The following is a 21,598-nucleotide window of genomic DNA, read 5'->3' on the forward strand; positions in this document are numbered from 1 at the left end:
AATGTTTTTTTTAAAAATAAGTTCATTTCATAACTGTATTTAAATATGAGGATTTTACGCTATAGTACAATTATTAAAAGCATAACCAAACCAACAACCCCCATTCAAAAAGAAACTCTACACCTCTGTTAAAGCATTTTCTGTATCCTTTATTTGCGGATGGCAGAAACTTCTGGCACGCACGTCCGCCCCAACTTTTGATGGCTGAGGTGTGAAATTTTGCGAGCTGTACGAGCCAAATAGGCATAAAATTATTTAAAACTCGGCGCGAGACTGCAGAATAGGTAGCGTCTTAAATGCGAGGCAGTTTCGCACTTCTCTTACTCCATTAATGGTGTTTAATTTCTCTCTTTAATTTTGAGGGAGTACATCATTCGTAAGGTGTTCCATTTGATGCCAGGCCTGGACGTATTCCTGGTAGAAATCAGAAAGCAGGTGAGGAACACGCTGCAGGGCCGCTTCCAAAGGAACCAACTCGGGTTCATTGAGATTCATAAACTTTATGTAGAGAAACTGCTCCTTGTGGGTGTTTTGTACCATGTCTAATATCAATTCTACTTCATAGCCCCGCTGAAAAGCATCGATTGTGGGAACCGGAGGAAGATTGGCTAGATCTGAAGAGAACTTCTTCACCGGTTTCTTAACGGTTTGAACTAGAGTGCTGGGAGGTGGTATTGTTGTCAAGGCGCAGGTTCGTTTAGCCGCATGTTTCTATTGAGTGTATGATTAGTTTTGGTATCTGAATTATTTTACTCGAATATTCACTCACATTGTCCTGGAGCAATGAAACTCTGCGTTTTCGTACGGCTGATTCCATTTCAACTTACAAAATATATATTTTTTTCTTGTTGAATATATTCTGTGTATCAGGGCTATGTATACACTGAAGTTTAACTCTTTTTACTTCTTCCGAGTGGCCCTTCATAGCCGGCTCCTCTCTGGCAATTCATATGACTTTCGCTTCTGTTGCCTGTTTTACAAATAAACTTCCTGCGGCCAAAACAACTTCACGGCACTTTGAGCCGGCCCATGGCAACCGGGTAGATGGAGGTGGAAGGCAGGGGGAAATGCAGTTAAATGAGCGGAAATACGAAATTAACTCGCCACGAAAGCACAGAGCAAACAAAGAAATTGTTGTGCAACTAAAAAAATATTCCCACACATTCGCAGAGTAAAGAAAAATGAAGAGGAAATAGAGAATGAGAAAATCAAGTGCCGTGGCAAAAAAAAGGGGCAAAAACGCAATTGAAAGCTAGCAAAGCGGCAGAACAGAAAAAATGTATAATATCAGAATAAACGTTGCCACTTGGCCAAATTTAATGCAAATATTTGGCCAGCCGCAAACGGAAATGTTGTCTCTCCCGCTCCGACGAAAAGCTTTCAATGCCTTTCTCTAATGCGATGCGGCTTGGACTATCGCGAAAAATTAAGAAATTAAAGTAAGTAAAATACTGCCCATGAACCAACTTCCATGCACATTTCCAAAAAGCCATCCCGCCCCCTATTTTAAATTATCCTCCACATAGAATTCCGCTGAGCTTGATAAATAGAAGAGCAGCATGATTTAGGTCGGTCTCTTGTATATTTCCTAGCTGTGACAACAACGCACTTTTCGGGACTTTCGAAATTGTATTTAACTGCTGGGGTATCCCAAAAGGAAAGGGAAGTCCTTCGGTCGGCATTTCAAATTAAACAAACATTCTGCCTTGCCATGGAAATGACAATAAAAATAGCATCAAATTTATGGCATACAGAAATAGAGAGGTGGAGGACACGAAAATAGAACAGGAGGAGAAGGACCTCGTTGAGGGCATTTTATTCTCTTGCATCGTCCTTTTATTTCGACTCCATTTTCTCTATTATTCACTCAAAACAAAATGTACGTTTCAAGATACAATTGCTAAAAACGCCACTATTTATAATAATAATAATTTTATTTTGAAAATAATTACACATTAATAATTTTGCACATAAAATCATATCAATATCTTGCTATTTATTAAAAAGGTCTAAAGCAGACAGTTGGTCACAAGTTTTTAAAAATCAAAACAAGTAATAAATAATTTATGATATATATTTTCTTAATCAGTTCTCAGTTGATTCATATAAATATGTCTTTAGTTTTTTAGAGTTTTCAATATTTTTTCTGCGTGTTTTTTGGCAAGCGGCGTCTACTGCTTGGCACTGACTTTGCTTTTTTCAGCCGCACTGACTTTGCACAATTAATGGCCACCTTCTGCTGTACCGCTGCCACTCCACCTATCCCCCTGCCACCCCTACCACCACCTCCACTTACCAGGCATTCCCAATTCCGCGCAATTATTGCGGCCATTGTGTGAGAACCTTTTGCCAAGTGTCTTGTGTGTCATCGTCACCGCTAAATTTAACATAATCCTCGGATGCTTTAGACCGAATGCTGCCCACTCCGGCGGCTCCCGTTGGGCGCCAGAAAATTGTTGGCAGCTGGCGCGACTTGGCCAGGATGTTACTCGAGGTCCTTTGTGTTAGCCCTTTTCCGCTGCTGGTGCTCATTCGCCTGCCGCTTTTCTTCCTGCGCATAATTAATTTCACGTTCTTGCCAAAAATTATGCGACAGGATTTGTTTGCCCACGCTCATTTCCCTTCACCGAAAAGTCCTTCACTTTGATTCCATTCTACTTCAGTCTTGTTGTATTTATTTTGCATTTTGGCAACATCTCGTCAGGCGCCAAACGAACTTAAATCCTTCGGCGGACCGTCAAGTTGGCCAATTGTGCTGCAAAGTCAGCTTAAAATAAGAAGTTTTCCGGAATAATCAGTGTAAACGGCTAAGCCATTTTGAATGCAGAAAATACCATTGTCATGTTGAAGAAGTTGAGAGCTGCAAAGAGAATTTCTCATACTGATAGGTTTATTTTAATGGAAATTCCGAAGGAATTTGTATACTTGCCATGTCAACATATACATATGTTGAGGCTTTTCGTATTATTATGGTTTTTTAAGGAAATACAGATGTGTGGCTGTCCAAAAAGTTGGCCGGCTTAAATAGCTCTATCATATGCATGGAATCCAATACTTCAAGATATTATTCTTCTTATGCAGCTTAAATTTGATTTTCAAGCCAACTTGACCCTCAAGAATGGCTGCATTCAAAATGCAAACAAAAGGCGATATAGACAAACAATATCAAAAATGTATATTTATCAGTGGCACAATGCAATCACAAAGATGTTGCACACTGCTTCGCATAAGTTGAGCCCCCGGAATTCACACTTGATCATTTATAATTGTTTTCCAGCTGCAATCGATAACAATTCAAATCCATTGATGCCAATAAACAATTATTGCAGCCAACAGCAAAACAGAGCTCTCCCATCGCCCCAATTTACGCCGTTTTCCCTGCCGGCTGGGCTCAAATGGGTTCTAGGCCATCAGCCCCATTAGCCACAGAGTGGTAGTCGCATACGAGTATAAGCCAACGGAGATTTGGCCAGACTATCGTTGAGCTTTTTATCTTCATAAAAACACCACCAGACAAAACAAACATACTGCAAGAGATGACACACAAATTCATAGCAAAAATGTTCAAAAATTGGCGAACGAAAAATGCAGTGAAAGCTTAGGGTGGGACAACACGGATAGGGTAGGACAATCCCACCGAGGAGCACTAAATAAAGTTTGCAATGAAAAACTATTAGGGAGTCGGCACAAAAAATTCACTTAGAACATCATGGAAAAAATAACAACAGGACAGCAACAAAAAAAAAAACGAAAGGAAGTTTATCTACCCATGGAAACTCCTATTTGCAAATTCCAAGAGAGGCAATGAAATGGCAACCGACTGTATGGGATTGGAGGAATTCAAGGGACCTTTTTTTGTGGCGGAGACCGAAACAGGAAATTAAAATCGAATCGTGTGTGCTTTGAATTGTGCATCTTGCATCTGAGCACATGGATGTTTGTTTTCGCGTATCTGTGCATCTGTGGGTTCTCCCTTCGATAAGTAGACGCCCCAACACCCAACACCAGAAAGTGTTTAATTTGATAGGACCCCAGGGACTTCAACTTGAGTTCGGGATGGGGTTTGGTCAAAAACTTTTTGCCGTTACCTTGACTTCCAGAATTTATGTGCAAAGTTTCCCGCTTCTGCGTTTCTCTGTGTCTGTGTGTGTACGTTGCCCAATTATGCAATTTTAGCGCATAAATTTCATGACTCGCGACCGGCGGCCATTGCGAGAGGAAGCTCCAGATTCGGTAACCAGCTCCAACTCTAGCAGCAGCAGTTTTAGTTTCAGCTTCGGCTCCCTCCTCCACATTCCCCCGGCAACTTCGGTTTGGTGTTCACACAACTGCGACTTTCTAATTAAAGCGTCCAGTTGGCGGGACATTTTTCCTGGCCCAGTAACAGCTTAAGAATCGTTCCCATCCTGACTGGCTTAAGTGCAGCACCAGAATAGGTAAAGCCACTTATATTTCCCCGAAGAAGGGTATTTACGAACAGTAGGGAAAATTGTAATATGACAAAGCTTGGCAAAGTATTTTATAGTTCATTTCGCTTTTAAAAACCCCGTGTCCCCAATGAATGCCAGCCAATCTGCTCAGATATTCATTTATCCCTGAAATGCACAATGAACTCCGAGAGTATTCCATCTTCGTCTTGTTGCGGGACCGCTGATGCTGAGGACTTGAGTCTTGGTCCCGCTCGTAAATATAAAAGTTGGCATCGCTCCCCGGAGACAAATCAGTTTGATTTTGATTGCATCTTTTACGGCCTTTGGCACCCTATAACTTTTTCCGGTTCACCTTGGCGGCCCCGTGAATTCTGAAGTGGCAAAGAAAGCGGCGACACAGGTCCAAGCCGAAGCCCGGAGCAAATGTCGGGTTGAGTACTATCATGGCAGATGGTTGTCTTAATCCCAACCTGCTGCACTGAAATAAATTGTACAGGGAGGTCGAGACCAAGTAATTATGCTGACCAAAAATTACTATAAATGTATATAGTACATTAAAAAATATTAAATGTTTCATTTTTCATTTATAGTAAAGATTGTCTATTTCTATGATTAATGGAAAAAGTTGTTATATTCATAGTTTAAATTTAAATTACTATATTAAACATTGCGTATTTATTTTATTGGCTTACATTAGATTTCTTTCAGTGGTCATTTCCTTTCTTCTTCCGCTCAACTGCAGTTTGGCATTATTGGGGCATGTCCTGTATGTGTTTCGTCATGTTTTGTTCGTTCTTCGCCGTTCGTCTGCTTTTACTTGCCAGGATAAGCTCGTAAAACTTTTCGTAAGCCAAGAACCGACAAAAGCGAGGAAAAAAAATTGACTTTATTTGTTGTTGCGCTTTTTCTGGCTTTGTTTGCTTGAAGTTTTATGCGTGAGCCGAAAGGTGACCAAACAGCATGGGAAACAAGGAAAATTAAGGACTTTAATGAATCGTTGGGGAGCGGTTGAGGAACCCGCGAGGAAGCCCAATAAAAAAAGAAATATCTCCGCAATGGCAGATCTAACAAAATTTCACACACAAAATGCTTTTACAATTGAAATGTCAATAATGTTTTATGACATTGCAGCGATGGGTCCAAGGAAAACAAATCAAGGAAACCAGCCACCAACAGCCCGCAAAATATTTTCATTTGCCTGACAAATCTTGACATGCAACGGCAATCAAAAGCGACGGCTTCGGCCTCCCTGTCCAGGGGGCAGTAGGGGGTTAAGGTTGCGGGCGCCACCAAAAGAGGACAACATTTTGTGTCCTGTGTCCTGCGCTGTTTGCCTGAAATTGGCCAGAAACAAACGCAAAAAAGTTCCAACGATGAAAGGGACAGAGGAAATCCAATTCAAAATGCCATCAGACATTCTAATTTCATTCATTTTTCAATACAATTCCAGGGTCCGGCTTCTACTCGCTTCCTTGTGGCCGCATAAATTGTGATTCCGATAAAGGCAAAATATACGAAATCACAATGTGTCGAGAACGAAAACAGTGACAGAGCCTGCTCCTTGGATACGTTTCTTTGAAATTCAAACAACGCTCGTTTAAGTCATCTTAAATTTCATCAATTTGTTTTTTAAGTGCTCCTATATGATTGTAGAGTCACTTGTTTCCCCTTCCGTGGTATTAATAACTAAAACCCTTTTTATAAGTGTTAAAATTTTTAAGTAGTGCATCTACAATTTTATACAACAATTTTTTAAAGAACTTACGCTTTTTTAAATTCATTATTTTTGTTTGTTAATTTCTATTAGGGTGCCTAATCCGTTCAGGTCACGTTTTTCTAGAGACCTTGTAAAGCCTTTTTCTACCCGTTCCTGTTTGCTACGGGTATTTGACCAGCATTGACTTTTTAAAAATATTTTTCTAAACTGTGAAAGTGCCAAAGACTTATAATAAATGTTTTTTCCTAACACACTCGGCCTGGGAATGCAGACAATGTAGTAACACTAGCCTAGTGTTTCAGTAGCCGTTTTATTTGCAAAGGAGCTTGGATAAAAAAAAACAAGAGAGAACGCTATAGTCGAGTTCCCCGACTATCTTATACCCGTTACTCAGCTAGTGGAAGGGAGAGAGAGAGTTTTAAACACTGACAGTTTTGGCGGTTTGTAGGCGTTAGAGTGGGCGTGGCAGAAAGTTTTTTGGCAAATCGATAGAAATTTACAAGACTAATACAAAAATGAAAAAATATAAAAACAATTTTCAAATGCTTCTTTGTATGCTTAGTCTTAACTTTCTAGCTTTTGTAGTTTCTGAGATCTCAGCGTTCATACGGACGGACAGACAGACGGACGGGCAGAATGTATATACTTTATATGGTCGGAAACGCTTCCATCTGCCTGTTACATACTTTTCAACGAATCTAGTATACCCTTTTAATCTACGAGTAACGGGTATAAAAAAGTTAAACCAAACGCAAGTCCAGAAAAAATGTCAAAATGGAAAACACGCACACGTAAAGATTTTTAAAGTCTTACAGTTTTCTCTGCCTGATATGAATTTCCATTTAAATAGGAAGTTTAGCTTTCTCTAGGTCTTGAGGGCGAATTGAATTTCCCATTGTTTTGATCGGATGAGCGAAATTGAATTGGGCCGCGGTTAAATGATAATTATCATCGTAAAGCGCGTCTCCAATGTTCACTGTAAACTAATTAAACGTGCAGCAGCAATAGAAATAATGGGCAACGCTTTCCCCCAAAATGCAATCACAAATTAATTGTGGCAATAATTGCTTTATAAATAACTATAAGACCACCACTAGCAGCTTGCAGAACATATATGTATGTATGTACGTTTGTGGCTTGCACAAGTATGTTTATTTGTAGGTGTGTGTTCAGGCAGGTATGCGAGCAAACCATTGAAACGTCAGATAGTTAATAAGCATTTCAAGCTGATTTAAGACCGCATCGCGAGAAGACCGATGACGTACTAAGTTAAGAGAGTAGTATGAGCACAAAATTTGTTTGAAGCGCTATAATTACAAGCTGTTTTTTTTAATATATATTTTTTATAATATACAGAAAACTAACTGAAGAGTGTATTGATACTATATAATCCTGGGTCTCATTATTTAGTAGAATAAAAAATAAGTGTGTGTGTACTTACCGCGATATTAATGGTTTACTAGTATTTCCAGCTCGTACATAGAATACTAATATATTGAATAAATAACGACATAATAATACTTAGGATAATAAAAATAACACGTAATTTTCTAAGTGCACTTTTCAAGGGGCTGAGAAAGTGGCTGGGCCTAATACTCGCCTAATGAGGCCAACGGCGCGTATGATTGATTTAGATATTGGTGAGCGTGGGGCTGAGTAAAATCCGCTTGGGGCTAGGATTTCTATTTGCATAATTCATAACTCGTTTGATTCGCACTTTAAAGCAGGGGCAGCGCTTCTAGCCCTGCCATATATAAAATAGTCTTGATAAGAAACGATTAGCGCTTAATGTTTTTATTTTATCGGTTTTACCGGATGGCATATTCACAGACATTATTCCATCAGAGTTACAGACGTGCAGGATACTAGTTGTTATGATTAGATAATAGAGCGCTTTGACTGTCCAATTTTAAAAACTCTATCCAGAAATCTTTGGGAAGTGAATTAAAAGCTTTATGCTTTATCGAATGTGAATGTGAGTTTCGCCCCCTTATTACCGTTATTATTATTCCACAGTTAATGAAATCAATTTATTTTATACAAGCACAAGTACAATGCTGCAATTAATTTTGTTATGAGGTCAGCTCAAATTGATATAACAAACTAAAATGAGCTAATTCAGTGAACTATTTTTCAAAAGCCATTGGCTTACTTACGTAAGACATAAGTGACTCACTTGGTCGCCGCCTTATCCTGATCCACTTGTGATGTCCTTAGGGAGGACGCTCATTATGAAAATTGTGTTCGCTGTGTATTTGGCACTTTGATAACAGTATTAACAACAAATGTTTCATCATTTACTGCTGACCAATTTTGTTGGCATTGCCAATTTGGGGCTATTGCTACCCTCGTCTTCGTTTTTTTATACCGATTTTCCTTTTCTCCTTTGCGAGCTGAATGGGCTGCCTGAATTTGGAGTACGTCCGCTGTCAACAGCATTTGTTGAACGCTTTCTGGGGGTCCTCCGCTCACCCGCCCCTACTTGCCCCATTCGCAAGGACTTTTCCCATTCAGACTTATGAAGCATCGAGCATTGTTGTGCCGGGACAACCGTTGACAGCCAGAAAGGAGACAAGTTTTTCTTTCGTTTTGGCTTGGACAAAACGGTGCGTAGTTGAGCGCAGCTGCTTCAAAATATAATAAATAAATAAACATAATTTATAAGTAGCAGATTTTTTACGTCTGTGTTGGCACAAATACTTAAGCACTCCCGCTTCCATATGCCGACAAGGATCTGCTTGGCACTGAAATTTATGTTTACCATGTTGCGGGTATTTTTGCCGAGCCAAGTGCGCTGAGACAAAACACGATGAGATTAAGCATCTTTTTTCACGGGATTCCCTTATTTTGTGGGTTTCTGTGGGCTTGCGTGGGCGGGTGGGCATGGCACATCAAGTGCATTGCGTGTCCTTACGTAAGCAGGATGTTGATGATTCAATTCACAATTTGTGCTGATATTTTGCTTCTTTATCTACCTCCTTTTGAAATTCCCGAAATAGACGCTTGAGAAGAATTTTGATTTACCACAATGGTATTAAATAAAATACCATTCTAATGTAAATAGAATATTATAATAAACTGTAACACTCTTATATCGTTATTTCTATGTTTGAAACTATAAAAATATCATGTATATTAAATAAGAGAATTTTGTAGTCTAGTTAGTAATAGTTAATAACTCTAAGCTGAGAGATAAATATAGTTTTATTCCAACGATCTACCACCCACTTAGCGTAACGTAACACTGCGTTACGTTGACCCTTCGCCGCTGTGGCTCGCGTACCCTTCACCACTCAACCTACTTGACCCACACTGCCTCCATATTGCACTTTATATTGTCAAAACCACAGCGGTCCCGCCCTGATTTTGTTCTTTCCCAGCTGCTGTTAAAAATGCCAAGCCGAAATGAAGAACAAAGAATTCGTTGAAGGCCTGGCTAACCGGAAGTCGAAAGCACAAACGAACTAAAAGCCGCACTCAGCAGCAGTTTAATAGTATATATATAAATATATATGTATATATATAGCTGTATGTGGGTGTGACGGACAAGGCCGGAAAAACCTCACCCACATACTCGACTCAGCCGAAGGGGGGCACATTCAAATGGTTCCATATTTCTCGACAATTTAGGACACCATTAGCGAAAAATTATTACTGTGCAGCCAGTAAGTGGAGTGCGAGGAGTCCTAGTGGAAGTCCCGCGGAGGGAATTTTCCAGGCAACGGCTGGGTCGAAAACTGGAGAAAAAATAGGCGACAATAGGAGAGGGCTTCGTCGTCCGGTTTTTGGCAGTGACAAGCCCGCAGCAGTCATATAAATTCTAAGGGGGAAATCGAAGAAAACTCAGCTTTGTACAGTGACTTAGATCATGCTCCAGTGTGGGTAAATTAGAAGCCAATAATATTTATATGTAACCCACCTACTTTTTTTGGTATTTTTTATTTTTAGTTAACAAATTTAGTATAATTTTCCATATCATACTTTTAATCATTTTCAGAACAGAAAAATAAAAAAGAAAACAAATATAGGTGATAACCAAGTAATTTATTTTCAACTATTTATTTTTTAGTTTTATAAACTAAACGCGCCTAACAAGAAAATAATTTGTAAAGCAAATAATTTAAAAAATGTTTCTACATTTAGTATTATTTTTATAAAATTAGAGACAATTAACATAATTATCAAAATGATTTCCAACCTATAAGCTTCACTTTTGTCCAACAACAACCACTGTAAAGTTGTTGTGTTTTGCCCTTTTTTTGTATTTTGGGAAAAGCGCGGAAAACTTATGTGGGTGCTTAAGTGAACCATTAGCGCCGCGCGTCATTAAGTTGTTTCCGCTTCGCACACTTCTCGCTCTGTTTTCCATTTCGTTTGGGGAAAAAAAAGTGATACGGACACGGATCCGGATCCGAGTCTAGGCCCAGACTCGCCGCACGGGCGGAGTATGTGGGGCGTACTCGGGGGAGGAATCTGGTTGGCGCAGGTCACATCATTAATGGTTATGGACCCGGGCCCAGATCCAGATCCAGACTATTACCAGCCTCCCAAGACGGTCTTGCTTTTTGCGAGTCCTTTTCGGTTCATTGACCAGATGGAGGGCGTGTTGACTTATGTCGCTCCAATGGTAAATGGTCGACTGCCCTGTCGTTTTCCCAGTGCCAGTAGGCTCAACATGTTTACCGCCCGCTTTCCTTTTTCAGCGCAATTAGATGGGGAATGGGGCCTGCCAAGTCAAGTCCACACCCCAGCCAGTGTGAAGAGCAAATTTCAATTAAACACAAATCGGTGCAAAAACCACACGAAACGTCAGGTAGCTGAGTTGTTAGTGTTAGACTTGTTGGTCAGGCCAGCAAGCGCTGCTAGCACTCGACTGCCGCTGGCAAACAGACACTACCACCACCAGTCCATCGAGGAACTCAACTAACCATCAATGCCATTTAGCGCCATGACCACCTGCAGTCCACTGCAGTCCGGCCCGACTCCATATAGCTCGGGTTAGTTGAGACCAGAACAGTTGGGAGCAATTGGGAGCAGTTTCGAGTTGCACGGCACGTCAGTTTGTGTACCACTTGAGCGGTAAGCCAAGTAGATAAGGACACTGTCGGAAAAGGCCACTTTGTCCTCACAAGTTAATTCAATACAAATTTACAAATTGTATTTAATTTGCCAACGGCACGTTTAAGAAATACTTGGAAACAAGTTAAGAGAATTACATCCAGTCCTATATGTATAAGTCCTACGTCAATGCTTTATGGCACATAAGGATGTATGTATTAGTCTCATATTTCTTTAATTTTTCGCAATGGAGAGTGGGTACAATTTTGCTTTTAATCAAGCCTTCATATACGTTCTGATGCCCTTGCAGAGGGTATATTGAATTCAGCCAGAAAGTAATAAACTAACCAAAATTAAAACCACTAAAGGCTTGACCACTAGATGAATCTTAGTGGCCATTTCAACCTCGCAGTGCAAACACCTGAAACACAGCTACTGGACGATGGTGTGCGTGCAACCGGTTAATGACAAATAAAACCCCCTGGCAGAACGGCAATCGCAGCCGCGCGGGATCAGCAGCCTGAAAATGCCTGACGACCCGACAGCCATTACGGGCTAAATGGATTTGATGAGCGTTTATGTGCAGTGGCGGCGATTGCATGTTCTAATTATGACAAAGGGCTGGACTTGCCACCCACCGACCCACCGGCCCTTGCCCCTTTGACCCTTGCGCCTGCCCATTTGGCCTTCACTTGCGGTGTGTATGGAAGGTATTCAGGTGTGCGAGTGGCAGTTGCACTTGCCTTCACAGGCAACGTGTTATGTAAATGTTTGCCTTTATCGCCGTTCAACGAGGTAAGCGCAAATTAAATTTGTTATGAATAGACGGGGAAACGTGGCAACCACAAGCCACGGGAATGCATTTATTAGCTAGTGAGTGCTTAAAGGAAAACAACTGACAGCTTATAAAAATTCGCCAGTAATAATGGTAATTTGTTGATATAGAAGTTTAACAAATTATGTATTCCAATAAAGCGTGATAAAAGCGCACGGCAAGTCGAAACTTGCTTCCATTCTTGCTTACCTTTCATTTTTAATTAGTCCATTTCGGCTTGAATACTACCTGTTAACAAAAAGAGGATTTTGGGAAAGTTTCATGCATATTGCATTGAATCTAAGAGACTAGACTGAAATTGAGTTTGATTAATTAGTATATAATACTGCGCTGCACGCTTCTGACTGAAATTTGTACACCCTTTGCAAGGCTGACTTCGAAAATACGTGCAATCGAAATGAATACCTTGCAGAAAATGGCTTCACATGAACCCCACCACTGCCAGTGGTTAATCTGAATCCAAATATCGAAATCGGTTTGAAGGGCTCAGGAACTGAATGCTACTGAAAATTGCCATAGTAATACGCACACACAAAGTTATTATTATTTGTACCTTAGCCGTATTTCTTTGGCTCGCATTGAGCCTGGCCAGCCAGTTGGCTTATCAGATATCCGCCTCTTGGTCACGCCCCTTGCAAACCGAATTTGCATGTTTATTGTGCGGTGGCTTTATGGCTGTAATAGCAATAATTAAGGCTTATTTACAAGCTCACAATGCCCGGCTTGGGCGATGGCGACAACAATTAGAGCGCCCTCGCCACGAGAATAACGACCCAACACCCAACAGCAGAGGAGGACAACCACTGCAGGGGCCACTGACTACAGGTAACAGCAGCTGGTCAACAGGATCCAGCCATCCTGCGTCCTTGGCTGTGTTCTGTGCAAGTGTGTGGTCATTTGACGGCTCATATTGGTAATTATTTGCACATTGGGACAAGGATAACGCACACGGAGCACTAACGCGTGGGTGAGGGGTAAGGGGGTAGCACGAGGTGTTCAGGGACAGTCGAACGCTTTGATTAGCCGGACCTCCCACTCGACCACCCACTACACCACCCACTCAACCACCCACTCAACTACCCGAGAGCAACACAATCAATGGCGGCAAGAACTGCATGCCAATGCAGTTGATCGAAGCTGGTACACAAAAGAAAACTTTGGGGCACAGTTTTTGAAAAACTTTTAGATTAAATACGACATAAAATACAGGATGAATTTGGATTAAATGAATAAAACTAAGTAAGGCTATAACTCTATAAAAAATAAAACACCTTTGCTGACAAATATGCCATTTTTCTATGTGCTGTTTCTAGCGCTCGCCTCGCAGTTCTCAGCTCTTGGACGCTTTTAGCTGGCAAATGAAATGAAATGCTTCCCGAATTGCCGATAGAGCTGAAGCAATTTGGTTTATATCTTTTATGTGCGCCAAACACAAACATTTTGCACGTAAAGGCAATAAACCCTGCACATGGCCTTTGTGTGTAAAACGCAGGTGAGGTGGCATTGAAAGCAAGAAGAATTCTGCTGGAGTGGAAGGAATTTCAGCGAAGCCGACAGAAAGCTCCCTGCCAATGACGATATCATTTCAAATTGTTTTCAATCAAATGTGACTTGCATCTGTAATTTGTATGCAAACGAGTAACGAGTTGCCTTCCCGGTTTTTCCCCACCCAATCCCATGAAACTGATTTGTGATTGACATGCTGGGAATGCTGCGGAAATGGCTGGAAAAGAAAAGCTGACGCAGTGGCTGCCAACGGAAAATAAACTGCCTCGGAGGCAAGCTCTTCAAAACCTGGCTAGTTGATTAGGTTTTGATCGTGTCTTGGCGGTGCAGTGGCGTGGGATTGGAATCCGGCTCTGGGAAATAAGAAGGACGGAACCACACTTTTTCTCATCTATATAAACTAAACGATAATTCGATATTATTTAGGCTTTACAGAGATTCGTTCCACAATAAAGAAAACGTAGAGATGTGCGACAGAAAATTCAATATTTTTAAACTAGTAACTATATTAAAAACAAGAGAGAACGCTATAGTCGAGTTCCCCGACTATCTGATACCCGTTACTCAGCTAGTGGAAGTGCGAAGGAGTGTCTTCCACTCTGACAGTTTTTGGCGGTTTGTGGGCGTTGGAGTGGGCGTGGCAAAGTTTTTTTTTTGCAAATTGATAAAAATTTACAAGACTAATACAAAAATGAAAAAATATCAAAACATTTTTCAAAAGTGTGGGCGTGGCAGTTTTGGGCGGTTTGTGGGCGTTAAGGTGGGCGTGGCAACATGAATCGACAAACTTGCGCTGCTTCTATGTCTCTGGAGTCTGTATGCTTAATCTCAACTTTCTAGCTTTTGTAGTTCCTGAGATCTCGACGTTCATACGGACGGACAGACGGACATGGCCAGATCGACTCGGCTATTGATCCTGATCAAGAATATATATTCTTTATATGGTCGGAAACGCTTCCTTCTGCCTGTTACATTCTTTTCAACGAATCTAGTATACCCTTTTACTCTACGAGTAACGGGTATAATAAATCCTGAAGCAAATTTGATTTATTTGAAGTTTAGGATTACAGAACGCCACTTAAAATTTATATATCATTTACTTCAAATATTTACCGGTCAATGGTGTGAGTCACTGGAATTGTTACATTAAGGTTTCGGTTCATCAACTGCATTTGGCCCACGATATGGATAAGGATATGGACCTTCCCATGTTATGGATTCACTGCACTGGTCACATGAATGCTTCGGCTCATCAACTGCATTTGGCCCAGGATATGGATAAGGATATGGACCCTTCCATGTTTTGGATTCACTGCATTTCTCACATGAATGCTTTGGTTCATCAACTGGATTTGGCCCAGGATATGGATAAGAATATGGACCCTTCCATTTTTTGGATTCACTGCACTTGTTACATGAAGGCTTCGGTTCATCAACTGCATTTGCCCCAGGATATGGATAAGTATATGGACCCCTTCTTCCTTGCTTCGGTTGATCAACTGCATTTGGGCCAGGGTAAGGATCAGGATATGGACCGTTCAATGTATTGGATTCACTGCACTTATTACATGATTGTGTTGGATATTGACCAGGATATGGATATGGACCAAAAGAATCCTGAGGCACGGGTACAGGATACGGTATTAGAATTGTTTGATTTATAACTTGTATGGGACGTTGTCCTGAGTTCGTTTCTGGAGGGGTAGTGCCTTGAATTTTTTTTTTGGGTTGGTCCGGACACCGCATACAACGCTTGCAAAAGTCCCACGTACACGAAAACGTGCATATAAGTTTGATTTTAAGGCACTTAGGCAAAACCGTTCTGGGTAGTACGGTGGCATTTTTTGTCTCTCCCAGTAGTCCTTCGGGAGATTCAGTCCTGTTCGCTCGGCAAATGAACAGGAATGAAAGGATCAAGAAGGCAGTTTTCCACTTCATTTTAATATTGTGTCTAGCAGAATATTTCTAATCTGACGCTACAATCCAATTGAAAATATATTTCAACTGAGTAGCTTATAAGTAAAAAAAAAAAAGTAAAAGTTCTTAATTTATTTAGGTATGCCACATTCTAACACCAACGAATGTATTTAAAATTTGTTTTTTGACGCTAGTGCCTAATTTATTTAGATATGCGAAATTCGTTAGGGCTAATTTTTAAATGCATTTTCTCTTCCTATATAAGGTAATACCCCATCTACTTGACTTTAAACTTGTGAGGGACTGTAGTGGTTTTAACTTGTCCTTTTGGGCGTGGAGTTTGACGCTGGCGACCTGGTTTATATCACGGTCTACATTTCATGCCTATTTTTCTTGCGCATGAAATACTACATTTTCTTCACATCTGCCACCTAATGATTTTTAGGTCTTGGCTTCACATTTCCATGTCACTTCCCGGTTCCCTCAGCACATCTTCAACCGAACTCATCGCATTTGCTCCACAAATAAACAGGAATAAATAGAAAGAGATGGCAGTCTTCGATTTCGGTTTGATAAGGTAACAAAAAATGCCATAATCCAAATGTAAGGTACATCATCTAAATCCAATCAAAGAAAGTTTTCAATCTTTATATTTTACCATGTTAGATTGGTTAATTTAAAAAGTTGAAAATGAATGCGTAAAATAGTTGAATAGTTTTAATTTTGTACAATTTGCGTCTCACGTAATAAGCCAAATATTAAAATAAATTTGATAATTTTATTTACGTATATTTTGACGTATCATTACTTGCGTGCCTGTTTGTCTGTCTCTGTTTTTATTTGTGCGACGGCAGTTCGCAATGTTAATTAAATTATAATGCGCGTGTTAATTACTTAATGAAGCGAATTGTTGCATCCATTGTCCATTATGCACTCTGCATGTCAGTGGCAGCTTCACTCGATTGTGCAATGGCCGATGACGGCCACAAAGGACATCAACGACATAGTCATTTACTTTCACTGAACTTTGACCCAACCATACTGCCCACTTGTTGTCCCCTTCATCAGCGTCTTTGCCGGCGGCTTAGCCCGCCTTTTGTCTGCTAGAAGACCGCTCATTAAGAGCCAAGAATAAAAACGGCTAATGGAAAAAGGTTAAGGGCATACCAAGAAAGCACAGAAGCAAAGAGCAGTACGCTTTTCTAAGAAATTACCCGTATTGTTTTGGTTCTGTGACCATAGAACCTAATAAAAGGAGGTTTTATATTTAAAACAATATGATAAAATTTTTTCTTTACCATTTGTCCAATCATTAAAGGTCAACTGTTTTAAAAAACTTATTTTTGTTCTTTTTTGAAGAATCTTTAGGCAACAATGAAAATAATTGTGCTTTTCTTAAAACATCCATCGGCATTGCATATTTTATTTTGTGTATACTACAAACAGTACGTTAGTTCTAACAATACGGAACGCTATAGTCAATTGCTCGACTCTCACATACCTTGGAGTCGGTTTGTTTTCTGCTAAAATATGGCTCTCATAATTTATATAAACACACAATGGCAAACACGGATTGAGCCGTTTATCAGTGTAGGTTTGAGGTTTTTCGGGCTTTCCGGTTTTTCACCTAAGAGCTTACACATGTGAGTTGTAGAGCCAAAGAGCCTGCGGAAATCTACTCGCACTGTTGATTTAGTTTGCACTTGTTGCGTGGCTAACAAATTGTTATCCTTTATTTATGGCGGATTTCGTCGCCATTTCTGCTCCTGGGGCTCCAACTCCGTTTGCCCCCAAAAAAGCGGCAACAAGGCGCTAAGCGCATTAGCAGACTCCCTGGGAGCTCTCCTGTGTGTCCTTGTGTGTAGGGGTTATTTATTGGAAGTGTGCCGAGTGCGGTGACAATGCGCTAATGTGCGACACACGCTGAGCATAAATTCAATTCTTATTTAGCGCTGCATTGCCGGAAGAGTTTTCAGCACACAATTTGAAAAGGCTGAATTTGAAATGTTTCAATTTTCCCCAAAAACCATAAAGGGCTTATAGAAGCACTTTGACTACGTTTAAAAAATGGAACTGTTTTGCACTATGGGGAATCTGACCTGTTTTTTGGCATAAAAGTTTTGCAAATTTAAAGATTGTTTTTTTAACAGATTTTGAATTGATCAAAGATTTACATTATGTAACGCAAATGTAAAATTAACAGTCCAATGTTAAAATTAACAGCTGTAAAGTCAGATGTTACTAACATAAAGCACGTGCCATCAGAGAGCTTCTTTTTTTAGTACTTACTAAAAATTCATATTTCATCAACCACAAGGCCTTAACCCATCAAATTTTAAATTAATACTCATTCTTGAGGTGTGTACTATGTGTTTCTACTAATATGTTGCTTATTTTGTGCGTGTAAACTTAACAATTTGTCTATTTAGCAAGTGATCTTCTCCTCCCACTTTCAAAATAACATTTCAACTTTGAATACAGTTTAAACAAGAGAGAACGCTATAGTCGAGTTCCCCGACTATCTGATACCCGTTACTCAGCTAGTGTAAGTGCGAAGGATAGTTTTTGGCGGTTTGTGGGCGTTAGAGTGGGCGTGACCAAAAGTTTTTTGGCAAATAGATAGAAATTTACAAGACTAATACAAAAATGAAAAAATATCAAAACATTTTTCAAAAGTGTGGGCGTGGCAGTTTTTGGCGGTTTGTGGGCGTTAGAGTGGGCGTGGCAAAAAGTTTTTTGAAAATCGATAGAAATTTACAAGACTAACACAAAAATGAAAAGATATCAAAACATTTTTAAAAAGTGTGGGCGTGGCAGCTATGGGCGGTTTGTGGGTGTTAATGTGGGCGTGGCAAAAAGTTTTTTGACAAATCGATAGAAATTTACAAGACCAATACAAAAATGAAAAAATATCAAAACATTTTTCAAAAGTGTGGGCGTGGAAGTTTTGGGCGGTTTGTGGGCGTTAGAGTGGGCGTGGCAGCATGATTCGACAAACTTGCGCTGCGTCTATGTCCCTGCAGTCTGTATGCCTAATCTCAACTTTCTAGCTTTTGTAGTTCCTGAGATCTCGACGTTCATACGGACAGACGGACAGACAGACGGACGGACAGACAGACGGACGGACAGACGGACATGGCCAGATCGACTCGGCTACTGATCCTGATCAAGAATATATATACTTTATATGGTCGGAAACGCTTCCTTCTGCCTGTTACATACTTTTCAACGAATCTAGTATACCCTTTTACTCTACGAGTAACGGGTATAAACATTGAGCGCTAGCTAATAAAGGTTTTTCCGCAGCGCGAGAGCGTTCAACATGTAGCATCTGCGGCACGCACTACCGGTGAATGGGAGTATTGCATATAGCCGCGATAAACTCCTACATTTTTATGGCAATTGCATTAAAAACACGCACAGGGCAGCAAGTGTTAAGCGGACAACGTCGTATGCGCGCTTAAATCAAATGAAGCGCAGTTGACGGCAACATTGCGCTGCAAGTGTCGCATGTTTCTCCATGTGGGTGACATTGCAACGTGACGAGAGTGGAAAACTTCATAGTGCGGAAGGAACGGAAGGGAGGACGAATGCCAAGGTGCAGCAGACAGATGCCATGATGCAGCTCTCCAAATCTGCCTTAATTTCCCATTTAAATGACACTACAAGCAGCGGAGAAACCAGAAGTAGACATTACCAAAAAAAACCCCCAGGGCATTTCCATATAGAAATGTGGAAATTAAATTACAAACCCATTAATAACTAAGAAATTCACAAATTAAATTAATAGGTGGCAAGTGCTCATGATTTAAGAGAAAATTGAAAAGAAAAAACATTTTGACAGCCAGCAATTTATAAACACGTGTAGCTTTGCATGTCGAAATAAAATCTAATTAATTACTGCGACCAGGCCTTTATGATTTTAATTCATACACTTTAGTTTTAAAAATTGCCAGGGCAACGATTTTATTGCCATAATAAATATATATGTATGTCTATAAAGGGGGGCAGAGTGTTTTCCATCATTTGACGAACAGTCACATCCATCAACTGTCAAGCGACAAAACCGATTCGCGTGTGTTAGTTTAGGATTATTCATAAAAATCAAAAGAAACACTAGAATGCCGGGAGAGCTCTAATAGCCAGTGCATTGACAACGACTGCAATTTGCTAGTCAAATAAATGAATTGAATTGTTGTTTACTGTTCGTGTTATTTGGGAATGGCATGAAATTGCATTTTCGAAAACGCTTTTCCAAACTGACAGCTGAAGTTATATCACAAACTTAATTGATTTGTACACAATGCTATTGCCAACCGGAAGTTGAATACGGCATAAATATAAATAAATGCTGATAGATGTGTGATGTACCATACAGTTGCACATTATTTTGGGTGTTTCCGCCCTTTCTGTGGTTTCAAATTTATTATCAAAATAAATGTTGGATTAATTAGTTGGCTATTTCACGGACAAACGTGAAAAGAAGAGCAGAAGGTTTTCGAATAGCTGGATGTACTATCCTTTCATTTCATTTCATTTATGTTTTACAGGTTTATTTATAACTTAATGAATATCCATCTGATACGCCTCGACACACATTCGATTTTGTCTTTTGCCCCTCGTAAAAACGTGATATAAATTCAATCGACCATTTGGTATTTGGAGGCGGCATGCAAATTGACTGTAGGGAACATTTTTCGCAATTAAATATTAAAAATGCAAGCTCGCCGTCATATTTTGTGCCCATTTCAATTTGACTTGCTTGTTCCGCACATATATTTTTTTTATTTTTTGCGCTGCTCCCATTTTTGCGCTTGCGAATCAAATTGAGGCTACCAACTGTCGGTAATTTGCATATTTGAGCTGGAAATTGTCAGCCACGAAGTGGGCTTAAGACCCACACTCACAGGGCCAACTCTACGGCTGATTGAAGGAGTCTAAACTGGGCTTTTAAATAGATATATGGGAAATGGGGAATGGGGATGGAGTGTGGTTTTGGTATGACAAATGGGCGTAGCTAGGAAATTCATTGGACTCAAAATTGATTTATTATGCAGTAATTGTTTTGGCCCACTTCGGAGTCTGCATACAAAATGGGGTTTCGAAGACTAATAACACATTTAACTGCTCAAGCATTAAAATAAGTGACTAGGCAAGCAATTGTCAATCAATTGTCAATGGGAGCCTTTTGCTAAGTACTTTGGCACAGTTACTAAGTTCGCACACAAATTGAAAGAAGCAAAATGGGTTATAAAACATTTTTACGATTAGGTCTTAGCTGTTCGCATATAGCTATAGTATATTATTCAACTGACTCACGGTGGCTTTATAAATAGTTTTTGTAAATGTTATCTATTGTTTTTGTACTTTCTAACTTTGAGAGTAATCCCTCATTCATTAAATAATTAAAGTGAACCACAGATCTCGCCTTCAAGTGTTTCTCGATGGTATTCTTAAGAAAGCCCACAAGCTGCTTACCCGAAAGCTCTGGGGCCATTCCTCATTAAATGCTAAACAAAGTGTGCCCCTGATCCGGTCTTATCCTCGGCGAATCCTTGCTGCTAAATGTCCGGCAATTATGCGCAGACAACGTAAATTTCAATGATTTCATTGTGTGGCTTTTCATTTGGAATTTATTGCCCGAACGACGCGAGATGGGGTTGTATGAATGGGATTTGGTTTAGCTGAGTGCAGAAAGTTGCAGACCCTGCTGGCGGAAAATCAACATGAAAATAAAGTTTTATATTTATTATTTAAAATGGTTGTGTGTAATTCTGCGAGTGTCGACGGCGTTGGCAAATTAAATCGTTTCCATAAGCCCGCTTCGAGGCGAAACTGAGCTCGGCGGAGGGCGCATTAAAGTTTTATTAATGAAGTGCCCGCTTTAAGCAAACACTTTGGCGACAAGCCCTTCGTGGAAATACGGAAATAAAAAACCATTTTCACATTCAATTTGCATTTTTCATTTCCATTTTACGGCGGTACAGACGCGAGGTGCTGGCAAAAAAAAAAAAAAAACGCCAACCGAAACAAATGTTGCCCATCACACGCCGCTGTCATTCAATCCAAGATCAATTGCTGTAAAAATGACAAAATTATGCCGGCATCGTTATTCGAGGAAGTTTGGGGAATCGG

General features: G+C 40.1%; 1 protein-coding gene across 1 annotated transcript; it reads right to left on the reverse strand.

The window, feature by feature from the left end:
• Window positions 1-124: 124 nt before the first annotated feature.
• On the reverse strand, window positions 125-933 carry LOC6528996. Its single transcript, XM_002089992.4, has 2 exons — window positions 770-933; window positions 125-711 (listed from the first exon to the last, which is right to left on the reverse strand). The coding sequence occupies exons 1-2, from the start codon at window positions 815-817 to the stop codon at window positions 352-354; spliced, it is 408 nt and encodes a 135-aa protein (XP_002090028.1). The 5' UTR covers window positions 818-933; the 3' UTR covers window positions 125-351.
• Window positions 934-21,598: the final 20,665 nt, after the last annotated feature.

The sequence above is a fragment of the Drosophila yakuba genome, chromosome 2L (assembly GCF_016746365.2).
Source record: "Drosophila yakuba strain Tai18E2 chromosome 2L, Prin_Dyak_Tai18E2_2.1, whole genome shotgun sequence".
In the NCBI taxonomy this organism is placed as follows: Eukaryota; Metazoa; Arthropoda; class Insecta; order Diptera; family Drosophilidae; genus Drosophila; species Drosophila yakuba.

Coding starts and splice junctions, on each gene's coding strand:
- LOC6528996 (XM_002089992.4), bottom strand. CDS start 817: ATGGAATCAGCCGTACGAAAACGCAGAGTTTCATTGCTCCAGGACAAT. Junction 712..769: donor TTTCATTGCTCCAGGACAAT/GTGAGTGAATAT, acceptor TACACTCAATAG/AAACATGCGGCTAAACGAAC.